The sequence below is a fragment of the Bacillus rossius genome, chromosome 11 (genome assembly GCF_032445375.1).
Source record: "Bacillus rossius redtenbacheri isolate Brsri chromosome 11, Brsri_v3, whole genome shotgun sequence".
In the NCBI taxonomy this organism is placed as follows: domain Eukaryota; kingdom Metazoa; phylum Arthropoda; class Insecta; order Phasmatodea; family Bacillidae; genus Bacillus; species Bacillus rossius.
The window spans coordinates 55,598,354-55,611,942 of NC_086338.1; the positions used below are offsets into that span (position 1 = coordinate 55,598,354).

Genomic DNA, 13,589 nt, shown 5'->3' on the forward strand with positions numbered 1-13,589 from the left:
CGTGAGTACAGAGTGTTAAATAAACCCGGGTCTATAAACTACGCAAAGAACGCAGAAGGCTAAATAACGCAGAAGGCTAAATAACGCAGTCTTCGCATAATAAAAAACAAAAAAATCTAGCTTTCTTTAAGTACAGGCTGAAAAAGCATCTTTGTAACAACTGCTTACCATGACCACTTCGCCGCTTTAAATTAGTTATGGTTGAATCTTTTGTAATAGTTAAATATTTGAACATTAAGTTAAAGTTTTAATTTGTTCTCTTAATATTTAGTCAACATCTGCTTATATCATGCTTAATTTTTAATATTCCACTATTTGATGTAATTGCAGAAAAGTGGTTAAGTGTAAGAAACCAATAAAGACGATAAATAAATAAATAAATTACGCATGGCTCAAAAACCGCTACGGAATCATCGGCCTACTTTTTAACTTCCCGCGTTTCGGCTTGCGTTTTAGACTTCTACGTTTGGCGTGAAGTGTTCCGAAACTTTTGCAGTTGCACACGCAATGTGCGTAGAAGGCTACGTACGAATTTCTCTTCATTACACGATCGCGTTTTTACTAATGTAACTATCGCACAGTGGAAGAAATGATGCTTTTAAATCCAATTATTATTATTATTATCATTTCACAAGTTTTCGTGGGAAAAAAAAAGTAATAAAAGAAGCCCCAGTTGTAGAGTTGGTGATGTGTTACAACTCACATGATATATGAACTACCCACGCAGTTTAGTTGCGTCTGGTGCTCTTGAGGTTTGCTGTGAACAGTGGCGGATCCAGAGGTTCACCTCGCATGGGGCACTCTAGGATTTCAGAATAACCAGAGAAAAAATGTCTTAAAATTACTAAATTTGTATTTAATCTACTCACACCACACATAACATCCAAACACCAGATTTTATGATTCTACAAGAAATTCATTAATTATATTAAAATATTTTATTGGTTTCAGAAGCAATCATTTTTGTCGGCAATATTAATGTAGCAGACAAATGGTTTTTCGGGGGAGCGGGGGGGGGGGGGGGAACTTGCCACTGGTGTCCGTCCCCCCCCCCTGGATCCACCACTGGCTGTTAAGTTTATAAACCCGCCGCAGTACCATGACGGAAATTGTCCCGAAAAAATAATACTGCAAAGTTGGTAGTTACGGCAAAGGATTGAGGTCAAATCTGCAACCATTTACACGTAGCAATACGAGTCCGTTAGCGCATTGCACAAGCAGAACAAATCATAATCTTGTCTCGTGAAAAAAAAAAAAAAAAAAAAACCCTGAAACAATGGAAATTTGAAGCACAGCGATTCACTTCAATTCAACTGAAGGAAAAACATTGTTTCGTTATCTAAGTGCAAATTGGAGGCGTGAGGGTGGTTCTGATTTCGACTCGGATAACTGACAGGACATGTAGGAACTGTGATAACTCCTCTGGCCGTACGTGCCACAGAGTGATCGTGTGAGCCGGGAGATAATGCTGACGCACCTCGCACTCCGTCAGCGTCAGACACCTCGTGACGTCAGCGCTAACGGGACGTCGGAAACGGGCGAAGCACGCAGCGAGGCTTACAACATTCCAGCAACCCCTACGGCTAGTTGGGCAAGGAAAAAAGCGGGGGGGAACAAACACACACACACACACACACACACACACACACACACACACACACACACACACACACACACACACATACACACACACATACACACACACATACATACATATATATATATATATATATATATATATATATACAGAAATCCAGATCGAGTTAGTGTGGACCACAGCAACCTCACATAAGCAAAAAAAAAAAAAAAAAATTGGTTGTCCGTAAAGTCGGTTTACGGACGACAGTTTAACGTGACGTCATAACAAAACATTGATGAAATGATTGCATACTTTTACGAATAAAATTGAATCATTTTTATTTTAATAATAAAAGAATAAATACTTGACATTATACTAGTAATCAGATTTTTAAAATGCAAGAATAATTAACCTTTATTGCCGAAATTGTTGTTGTAATAAGCAATAAAAATCACATTAACTTTTCACTTCACTTTATAAACAGTCGACGAAACAGTTCACGTGTCGATGACTTGTAATTAATTTTAAAAACTGGCGGTTAGCTATAAAGTTTAAATATAATTATGAACAAGTTTTCATATAAATAAAGTGTAATCAAATATCTAACATAACCTATTATTACTGCATTCGCCGACAGATGCTACTTTTTTTAATAATAAAAGAGTAAATACTTGAAATCATACTAGTAATCAGATTCATTTTCTTTTACGTACATTTGACGTAGAAATTAGTTCATATTACACATTTAAAAACAAAGTTTTAGTTTTCACTTCCGTCGGTGCGGCGCAAGCGTACAATGAGCGTAACGGGACACAGCGTAACGAAACAATGAGCGCAACGGGACACAACGTAACGGGACACTTTTTCGTGCGTGCAGCCGGCGTTCATCGATTTATTAGACGTTGTCACGTCAAAAAAAACTCAAATAACGGATATAATTCGAAAATCGTCGTAGTTTTCAATTGGGTTTGTGGGTAACTTTTTTTTCCATCTTAATTCTTTCACGTCGCTTCATGGTTCGCTTGACCAGCAAATTGCATCATTCAGGTTGACAACGGTTATATATCATTTCTAGGTCTTCAAGAAAATGTTTAAACAGTCTTTGCCGGGAATAACGCTTTTAGGTCAGCTTCGATGCAAGGAACCTCGTTTAAACGAGACTACCCTGCATTCAGCAAGAAACGTATCGTGGGGAGAAAAAAAACTTAGTTTTCAAGAAGGTTAAACTAAAACTTATACCAAATTTTTTCATGCTTTCGGTATATGCTACGACAGAAATAAAAATTTTCCTTGAAAAATAACTTGTTCAGTATATAAAAAAAAGAATGTTATATTATGAGCTTATTTAAAATCATGTTAAAAAAAACACGCAACATTATAAGCAAAGTAATTTATATATAATACAACCACAATCGCTGCAGGAAGCCAGGTATTTATTCTTGGCTAAAGGTCAGAGTTCGCTGACGTCACCTCTCGGCTAGTACGTGGGGAAGCCTACGATTCACTCGTCCTTCTGGACCTACCCGAATACTCACGTTGGCAAGCCTTCTTTTCACAGACGAGAGAGCTGAACCAGAAGTTCATGCTCGCATTTTTTTTCCCCCGTACCACAACAGGTGTATTTATTTGGGGAAAACCGTTTACATGATTTCACAGTATATTTAATGTAGCTATCCTAACCAAATCAACCGTCAACAAAGCTTTAAAGTATTTATAATGTAGCTAACCTAACCTAATTGACCATTAGTTATCATGAGTTGTATATTTATTTACAATGAACAAAAAAAAACCGAAGATGCACGATCGGACGTTTGGCTCTCTCGTCTGTTGAAAGAAGGCTTGCCAACGTGAGTATTCGGGTATGCCCAGAAGGACGAGTGAATGACAACACTGGTAGTCTCCCAGCGCGGCTCGGCACGGCCCGGGTGCGACAGAGAGGGCGACTACAGATAAGACACTCTCCCAGCCCCCAGCGCCTGCAGAGCAGCCTGCGCGCTACCTGGCGGTATTCGGGCGAATGCATTAGCCTTCCAGCGCACATCCGCAGTGCACAGCTTCAGGAGAAACTAAGCGATTGGAACACTGCTCGAGATATCCGCGCGGGGTCCGGAATACGCAGAGGGCGGATGGGCAGTTAAAACCTGTAATTTTTAGGGGGAGTGAAAAACGGTAAGAGATTCTCGAATGCACCCGACGGTCTCTCATCACACGTGCATCTTCATTTCTCCGCCCGTCTGATGTTATACGGTAGCGGCTCTCGGACACGCGCATCCCGCTACACGACTGCCAGTGCGGGGGGCGGTGAGGGGGCCGCCGTCGCCCCGACCTAACGGGAGTCTCCGCCCAACGGCTCCTGCGCTCGCCTGTGCTTATTCATTTATTTATTTATCGTCTTTATTGGTGGCGAATTAAAGCGGTTACACTTAACCAATTTTTAGCAATTACATCAAATAGTGGAATATTAAAAACTAAGCATGATATAAGCAGATGTTGACTAAATATTAAGAGAACAAATTAAAATTTGAAATTAATGTTCAAATATTAACTATTACAAAAGATTCACCCATAACTAATTTAAAGTAATTAAAAATTAAGCTTAGACATACATGAAAAGGAAAGTTATTAAACATACAGCAAATAGTATCTAAACCGGGGAGGGGGGGGAAAGGTGCTAGCTACTACATTCAAACCAGTCACTCGCACATACACACACAGATTCAAGCAGTAGAGTAGCTGCGAAGTGGTCATGGTGAGCAGTTGTTAACAAAGATGTTTTTTTTTCAGCCTGTACTTAAAGGAAGCTAGATTTTATGTTTGCCTTGTCGCTTGGTCTACCGCGGGGTCGACTCTATGGGCCAAGGCTGCGCAACTGGCGCGCAGCAACATATTTTAACAACACCTTACAAGCAACCCGGTATCATCCTCTCTCCACAGACATCCACACGTGAACTCTAATCCCACAACAAGAGGCAGCTGGCCTGGGACTCCTCGCGGGCCCCTTGGGGTCGACGACGGTGTCCTTGTTGGTCCGTCAGCAATGGCTGTTCGGGGTTGCTGCTATGAGCCCATGCCTCGCGCACAACGCGACCTCTATGCCGTCCATGTGGCGCTGCCAGACCGCTGCTGCCCGACCGTGAGAACGAGCTATCGACGGGGGATCAATGCGATCTCAATTGATCCTCGACCCCTGCGCGTCACTCTCTTCAATACATTCACGTTATAAATGCAAGACCAGCAATCTGTCCGGTCCAAGTCCAGTCTCGTTAAAAAAAAAAAAAAAAAAAAAAACTGCCGTATCATTGCCAACGTACACACATATCCAAAGAAAAAAGTTCAAGGCCTTCAAAATCCCACGTTATCTGTATCAAAAACACAAAAACATTTCTTTTTACAAGCTCGTGAGTTTGAAAACTGGACGTACAAGGAAAAAAAAATTATAACCAGGTTAGTCAATTCAAAATTTACCGACTCCCCGTCAACTTTCACGATTGGTTTTTTTTTTTGTGAGGCGGTTTGATAAGTGCGACGCTCGGATTTTTCTTGTTCCCAACTTATCCTTGTTTTGTGACTGATTCAAGCCCAGAATTAATAATAATAATAAAAAAACAAATACTTGAAGCATCCAACTGCAGTGAGCTAGTTCACGAACTGTTCGCACGCCGCGCCAGAAGCTAGTAGCAGACAACCGGCAGTGTCTTCTATTCTCGGAGCGACCGCGAGAAATGCACGGAGTCCCCGACAGATTGCGACACTGCTTGACATGTCGTTATCTCATCTCGCCTGGCTCGTTGCATTACGAGCATTACTCGCGCCGTATCTTGAGATTCTGAACCATTTCGTGGCATTTCCGACAACCAAAAAGGTTAACCAGGTGGTCCAACTAAACCTAAAAATAGAATTCCTTGACTTGAGCAGGTATTATATATAATACTTCTCCGACCAAATAAATAAATAAATAAATAAATATATATATATATATATATATATATCCATAGAAAAATTAGAGTTATTTTATTTTTGCACTTTTTCCCGACCCTGCAATAGTCACAAGCCACGGCGTGCTTACGGATTCTTCCTACTTGTACTCCCCCCCCCCCCCCCAAACCAATAAAATATAAGTTTTAAAGGTTGGATTTAAAAAAAAAAATCTATTGGAACTAGGTATCTACGTCCACCAAATTTTCTACGTTAGGTCCACTTCAGTACAAATATAGTTTAAAATGTATTTATTAGTATAATTTCCCAACCCCCCCCCCCCTAAATTTGCTAGAAAATTATTAATGCTGTGTTTACAAATAAGTAATACCAAATGCGATTCCCCATTCGCAAAACTAGCGTCCTTAACCGCCATGCCCTATCTGATGAAAATCCCTGAAGTCGCATTTAAATAGAGGCCGGAAAAATTCGCGGTTTCGATGGCCTTCAGGATAGACTGCACATTCCCCTGTACACTCGGGCAAATAACGCAAGTTCATTGGCTGCTCACTTGTAAGTCGTCACAGGTGGTTTGTCCGTGATTCGATCCTTCTTTGTTTGAGAATTTATAACTGGTTGAGATTCATCCAGATGAACAGTAAGCCAATAGCAAAATCATCTAAGAGGTATATGTGTTTGAATTCTAGCCTATTCCGAATGAAGATGCGAATTTTTCCTGTCTCTACATATAAAATGCAGAGGTGCCCCCCCCCCCCCCCCGATTTTTTTTATGCCATTTTCTCAATGATATACTCAATTATTTTATAATATTATATTTTATCACATTTTGCATTAATTAAAACTGATTTTCTAATAATAATTTTGGTCATATCAGGTAATATTTCCATCCTGAATCGACAGATGCCAAACTGCTTTTGTTGAGGAAAGTGCGGGGTTGCCAATTTGATTTACAAGATCCCTTTCAATTATCAAAGCACCAGAAACGTATTTTCACATTATAAGCTATAATTATGTAAATAATATATACATTTTTCTCGTCTTTTAACCACCCCCCCCCCCCCCCCCTGAAATTTTAATGACGCAGTCTGCGTCGTTACCCCCCCCCCCCCTTGTGGGCACCCCTGTAAAATGCAACACAGTATCGTTTAAGTTTTAAGTCTCGGCACGCTAGTGCAAGAAAACGTGAAACCGTGGTGGCGAAGGTCTCTGTGGGGAAGTGGGGATTTATTTTTCTTCTCTCTCTCTTTTGTACGCGAGAGGGAAGGAGTGAGAGAGGTGTAGGATTACCTCCGGCAAGCAGACAGTGCGACTCGCACATTTCCCCAGACCCAGACTCGAGTGCCGGATCAATAGGCGAGAGAACTGCCGCGCGGTCGATGTTTTCGGCGCGCGCCGTACACCCGCGCATGCGCAGTCCGCCCCGACGCGCGGACGACGGGAGAAACCCGCTCGGGCAGTCAGTCGTTATTTCGCGTCCGGGCAACGCGCAGCTGATCGCGCGCGACGCTTTTGAAAAACGGAAAAAATAAAGTAAACTTAGGTCGTTCGTCTTCCGCGGTTGTGATGCGCGACTTCGAAGTGGTGTGCGAGAAGGCATTTTAAGTAGGTAGCAGCTAGGGCGAGTGTTCTATCCGGAGTGAAGAAAGCGTAGCCCTTAAGTTTCTTCACCGACTTCAACTGGCTACGTTCGGCCTACGTCGCAATAGTCGGATTCCTCAAAACGATTGTTTCTTTTTTCTTCCGAGTTATTACTTACGACACATCTCTAACTATTACTTGTCCATCATAGATAAAATGCATCATCTAGTAAATTAATTTGGGATTACAGTACTCGATATTTCTTGCACAGACTTGTGAAAGAAAGATTATGAAAATGTACAAATAAAAAAAAAAAGTAATTTAAAAATTGCTAACATTAAAATTTATCAGTTTACAAATTTCAAAAATAATCAAACTGTTACTTGAACGGCATTTAAACGAGCATTATATAAAATAGGTGCTGCTGTAATTTTTAAAAGGGTTACATCGTCAAACATTTTCTCCCAAACAAGGTCCTAAAAAAATTATATAGGTATATTTGTGAAGAACCCTATCTATTATCTACATGCTATGCTTATAGTTAAAATACAGTTTTGCTTTTAGCTTCTCAATGTCTAAATTCAGACGTCCAGAAACGACTGCATTACTTTACAAAATATTTCTAGTAAACTCTACTGCAGAAATATTTTTTAAACTGTGAAACTAAAATATTCTTGTTCAAATGTGAAATTTCAAAAACAAATCTCATTCAAATTCTAACCTACTTTTTTAACTACATTAATTTAAATTGAAAAAAAATTAACTAATACAATAACATTAATTTAGGTGCCTACAAATTAATGTAAAAATTACAGGGCCAGTGTTGCCAACAAATATCATAGTTATATAAGGGCCATGGCATAAGCTGAATTAATTCTACCCTCTAAAGGTTGAAATAGTAATTATATGCTCGTAACTATGCCTTTATAAATTAAAAGAAATATCTATAAACCCAAACTAATGCATTGCAAACTTACTTTCAGTTTGGATGTACACTTCACAATTCTAAGGCAACATTTTATAGGTATCAATAAAGCCTCAACCCATTCAGTAGCTGGCCATGTTGATATGTTGATTTATCTACTATCTATACCTCTTTATGTAATAAACAACTATTTCTAAGAAGTTGATATTGTTCACAATGTTTGATTCTCCGAAAAAATCAAATATAGATTTAGTTTTTTGGTAACACTAATAAAAACTATTTTCTTACATAAAAGTATAAACATTTAAATTAAATAATAGCTTTGGTGCCTGCAGCATAATAACACTTACTAAAATACTAATGTGTGTCAACAAAAGATGTAACACAAAATGTGAATTTACTGGGGATATTTATTTAACTTGGAAATATATTTGATTTAAAAATAGAATATGGGAAGGTTTTTTTATAATTTAACTGCAACCCCTTCATAAAAATGCGAAATACAAAATGTCTTAAGTAATTTAGCAATAAAAAATATTATTAATGCCTATACTGTAAAAAAGGATAGTTAATACGCCAAAGAAAAAAAAGGAATAAATAAAAAATATATGTGAGGTAATTTTTTTCTTTTTAATTTTGACACGGCTGACATTTTAAAATAATAGTCTACTAAATTTTATAAACATATTGATACGTTTAAATATAATTTTTATTGTTAAATTAAAGAGAAAGTTAAGTACATATCCTGCACTACATTAACTTTCCCACTTATCAAATGATGAAATGAGAAAATAGTCAAAACACAATTGCCTAGGCAAGGAGCAAAAAGTTAATACACAAAACAGAACACCAATAATATTGACTCCAAAATTTTCAATTTTAAGCATCTGTAAGGACATAGGTGCCAGTAAAAACTTGCACGATACAGTATTTGTATTCCAGGTCAACAAATGAAGCTAGCGACCGCGAGTCACACCGAAATATGTCCACTTAATTTCCAGGAGGCCGGAAAACGTGCGTACCGTGCCGTGAGGTGGAACACCGCATAAAATGTAAAAAAGAACTACAGACTCAAAGATTCCTGAGGAAAATAAACTTGGGACCGCAAGCAGCGACACGTACTTAAACATGTGCACCGCCGTGATACTGGCGGCCGTGGCGACGGTGGCGAGCGTTCTGGTCGCGAGCGCGCACGGCACTCGGATCGACACGGGACTCACGAACGTGGACGAGATGCGGTACGAGCTGATGGACCTGGTCCACGACCTGTGGGACGACGTCAAGGACCCCCGCTGGGTGGCGCTCGCCAACGACAGCCTCGGCGGGGCGGACATCGAGCTGCTCCGGGCGTTCCAGACGCTCGGGGACAAGGTGGAGCAGCGCTCTCCCCGCACGGGCCAGTACACGGAGCTGGGCTCCCTGTGGGCCTGGGCGCGCGCCGACGCCGAGCTGCGCAGGATCCGCGCGCTCTACGACTCCTTCCGGAGGTTCCAGGAGCAGCAGACGCGGCCCGACGTCCTCCCCTCGTCCCGGAGGGCGTGGACGGACCTCGCCGAGACCATCCTGCAGGACTCCACCTCCTCCGTGCCCCAGTCCCTGTCCCGCCTGCACGACCTCATCGCCAACCCCGTCGGCGCCGGCGGCGACCTCTTCCAGCAGGCCCTCAAGGTACCCGGGGAGTTGTCACGCCGCGGCCTCCCGACCGCCGCCGCCCGGCCCGCTTGCAACACCCGCCCTGAACGCTGTTGCAGGAGTCCGCCAGCAACGTGTGCAACATGCCGCAGTCCGCTCAACAGCTGCTGTACAACCTGTACACGTCCGTGGCCCTGACCGAGCTCAAAGGCTACGCCATGATGCAGTTCTCGTGGATGCTGCTGAAGCTGTACGATAAAGGTAGTACATACTTCACGCGCTACCGCATTAACCGCAGTCGTATTTCCATGTGAATGCGTTACTTTGCGCTACATTCAGCATCTACAAACCTTCTTTGGATCATGATACCCTAACGTCAATTTCCGAATATTGGTGGCACACCAAAAAAATATGTTTTTTACAATTTGTTACTACTATTTTTCTATGTGGTTTTCAACTTTTTTTAGTATTTATAATAGAAAATGGCCATTTGATGAGTATTGGTGCGAAATGCGCAGGCAACTTCACGCTGGAGGCCCAGATGATGCGGGACCGGTACGAGGTGCGCACGGAGCAGAAGGTGGCGGCGGTGAAGGCGGCGATGCGGGCCGCCGGCCGAGAGCTGCGTCGCTGCGACCCCAAGCACCACGTCGAGGGCGAGACGTACGTGCAGTTGACGCAGCTGCTGCAGGGACACGTGCAGAACGAGGTGGACATGAGCACCGAGTCGACGTGCCGCGAGAACTGCGCCTACTACTCCTACGCCAAGAGCCACGGCTGCTACCAGAACCAGTTCTGCTCCCAGCAGCCGCGCTGCAACGGCAGGCTCATCGACTGCCGGTTCATCGACTCCGACATGTGGGTGTGTCAGGCGGTAAGTCATCCGTCATGTGCATGACACGATCAATGAGACACTGTGTTCAGAACAGAAAAATATACCCGATTTTCCAACGTTTTTTTAATTTCTTTTTCAGCGTGAATTCATTCTCCGCAACGTAAAATTAATTTAACTAAACAAAATTCTTACTATATCATCCGTAAAAGACAAACGCACAGACCACCTGGAAATTTTTGGGTTCAAAATTTGCAAACTAGAAATGATGAACTATGTTTTCTTGAAACTTAGGTAACTATTTGTAATTTTTACGCTGTACTCTATTGACTTACATTTGCTTCATTAGTTGTGGTGCTTCTAGTCATTACTGATTTAGCATTCATTCGGACTTGTCAAAACAATAAATGCGGTCCAATTAAAGCAGTCGCAAAAAGACGCCAGTTTTTTTTTCCGAGTTGGCAATTAATACAGCACAGCACTAAGGAAGCTCAAAAATAAGTCTGAACTTAGGTTATAAAATACATTTAATTTTTTTTTTCTTGGTGTTTTATTGCTGCTAATAAAACTTTTTCAAAATTCTAAAAATTTTAATCTCGGCTGGGAAAATCTTTATGGCTGAAAATAATTTGACAATATTTTGGATAAAAAGTGTATTTTCTGAAACTCAATAACCATCAAGAATAATGTTAAATAAATTATATTTTTGAATGGTTCATTTTAAAATTTTTTTTTTTTCGCTATTTGCGTATTAAAATGCAAAAATTTTAAATAACCCCAAAGCACACGAAGTGTTCAGACACTTGAAGCAACACCAAAAGGTGAGCTGCCGGGAACTGTGCAAGGGCGCTGGCTCCCCCAGGACAAGGCCAGCGACCGCCGCTACAGCTGGATCGAGTACGAGAACGGGCGGGTGCTGGGCCAGAAGGGGACCTGCAGCCGGGGCACCACCAAGGTGGACAGCTGGTGGCGCTGGCTGTTCTGGCACTGCTCCTACTGCTTCTGCCTGTGCGACGAGCAGGGCCCCAAGTCGGACCGCTACTTCAACCTGCGGCCCGTCGCCGCCGACGTCGAGAACAACATGTGAGTCTCTTACACCTCCGTCCAGAACCCCTCTGTGCTTACGTCAATAACGTTCGAAGGCTTTCACTGCCATTGTTACAGTAGGTAACTGCTCCCTGATGATGGCGACTGAAACGTCGACCGAAACGTCTGTGAATTATTCGCCAAGGACACGGCTACAACCCAGAAGCCAAGCCACTTCATTAGCTTACATCATCACTAAATCAATTAAATTTAAAGTGGGGAAAAACCAAAGAAAAACAATTTTCATTCGTTTCAGTGGACTGTTGGAAAACCATTTTGTATTGTTAGGAACAAAAACTAATAAAAAAGTTACAAATAAAAAAACAGAAGGTACTTGGGAGGGTAACTCTAAACCTTAGACCTGCATGATGGGCGAGATGAAGCGAGCCAGAATAAGATAGGAAAATGAGAAGAACCCAGAGAAAACAAATCTCTCCAGATCAGAACAGATAATTTTTTTTAAGTCCTCATCAGCAAGCTGATTAGGACTACCATTTCTGGGCGGACTGATGCAACCCATCACAATGTATTCGGTGATGAAACAGAGTCCGATGTGAGTGCGGCGTCGAACCAACAGCCGGTAACTGCTCCTACCCGACAGGGTCGTGACGGGGCTGCGGTTCGTGAAGGACAACCGCGTCATCCACCTGCAGATACAGGAGGGCGCCCTGCTCCCCCACGGGGAGATCAACGAGACGTCTCTGAGCTGGCGGCCCGTCGACGACTACCGGATATCAGACTCCGACGTCCACAACGGCGAGGACTACCACACCCTCAGCTGGGAGCAGAGGGCCATCGACATAGACGACCTAATGGTCCCGGCCGGACATGTCCTGACAGGTGACTTCCCCTGCGGGAGAGGCACTCGGTATCTTACGATTTGTGCATTCTCTGAAATAGTTCGAGCTCTCACATTTGCCCTCGCGCTAACCGAATGAAAGCCAATACATTTCTATATTTTAAAAAAAAAAGGGGGTTGTCTGTAAAGCCGGTTTACGGACGATAATTTTACATGATAACGTCATAAGAAAACATTGATGAAAAATTGCGTAGTTTTTAATTTTCAAACATTATTTACAGTTTTTTGCAAATTTAATTTAAATAATTTGTTTAAATATAATCACGAACAATTAGTTAAAAAAAGCCTGCCTTAACCTGTTTGATATTATAGATTTTCTCGCATGGTGGTTGGCCTGGTTCCTGCACGCTCGGCTCCAGGCGGAACGTGACAATTTTTTGTGCGTGCAGCCGGCGTTCATCGATTTATAAGACGTTATCACGTCAAAAATATAATGAAACATAACAAACACGGTTTCGTTTTCCTTGAATTTTTTCTGACAAAACAATTGAGAAATTTCCAGTAATTTTAGTTGGTGAATATTTTCTTTCACAACCAAAATACAGAATGTTTACCCGATTTAATCCAAAATGGATGTAATGTTAAGTTTACTTTCGTTCATAGAATGTTTTTTTTTTTTTTTTTTTTAATTTAATAATATTCCTTTTCAGGATCCAGATTGAAATTTAAAACTACGTTATTTGTTTTTACTGACAATTCCATGTTTTTTTTTCACACCAGAGTTTTTATTAAACGTGAAATTATAACTAGGCAGTTGCTGCGTGGTGCTCATGCTTTCAAAACTTTTTTTTTCAGGTGTGCGCTTTCGACGTGTGGGAACGCACATGAATCTTGAAATAATGGCAACACCTATCAACTTCACCGAAGGGATCCTCATACAGCCCAAAGAAAAAAGCCTTTGGCATGCGAACGACAACACGGATGCCTCGCTGGTGACCCCACGGTAAGTTATAGAAAACTGCAGGTTGCAAACACGTCGTTGGCAAGGTTCCTACACTTTTACTTCAGCCCATTTCAAAGAGTTTTCCATTTTCCCCATTTCCATTTAAAATTTCCTCCCCTCCCCGCTGTATCATCAGTTCTGTGCAGCAAAACTGTACTACAATACAAATTACTTAAAAACCCATGCAGAGAAACAAAAATAACATGCAAAATTAATAAA

At 41.6% G+C, this 13,589-nt stretch overlaps 2 protein-coding genes across 5 annotated transcripts in view; one reads left to right on the plus strand and one right to left on the minus strand.

Annotated features, from left to right (window-relative positions):
• The window catches only part of LOC134537041 (E3 ubiquitin-protein ligase Ubr3), a 115,925-nt gene that overhangs the window by 72,176 nt on the left and 30,160 nt on the right, over window positions 1-13,589 (minus strand). The window lies entirely within an intron of this gene.
• LOC134537042 (uncharacterized) overlaps window positions 1-13,589 on the plus strand; it is a 40,665-nt gene that overhangs the window by 25,379 nt on the left and 1,697 nt on the right. Inside the window, exons 1-7 of one of the 3 annotated variants that reach the window (XM_063377260.1) lie at window positions 6,835-7,117; window positions 8,961-9,686; window positions 9,770-9,911; window positions 10,169-10,524; window positions 11,345-11,565; window positions 12,170-12,408; window positions 13,223-13,370. In XM_063377260.1, coding sequence (XP_063233330.1) covers window positions 9,147-9,686; window positions 9,770-9,911; window positions 10,169-10,524; window positions 11,345-11,565; window positions 12,170-12,408; window positions 13,223-13,370 — 1,646 coding nt within the window. In that variant the 5' untranslated portion in view covers window positions 6,835-7,117; window positions 8,961-9,146. Of the gene's footprint in view, window positions 1-6,834; window positions 7,118-8,960; window positions 9,687-9,769; window positions 9,912-10,168; window positions 10,525-11,344; window positions 11,566-12,169; window positions 12,409-13,222; window positions 13,371-13,589 lie in introns of those variants that run through there. The other 2 variants (XM_063377261.1, XM_063377259.1) reach the window with 2 other exon arrangements.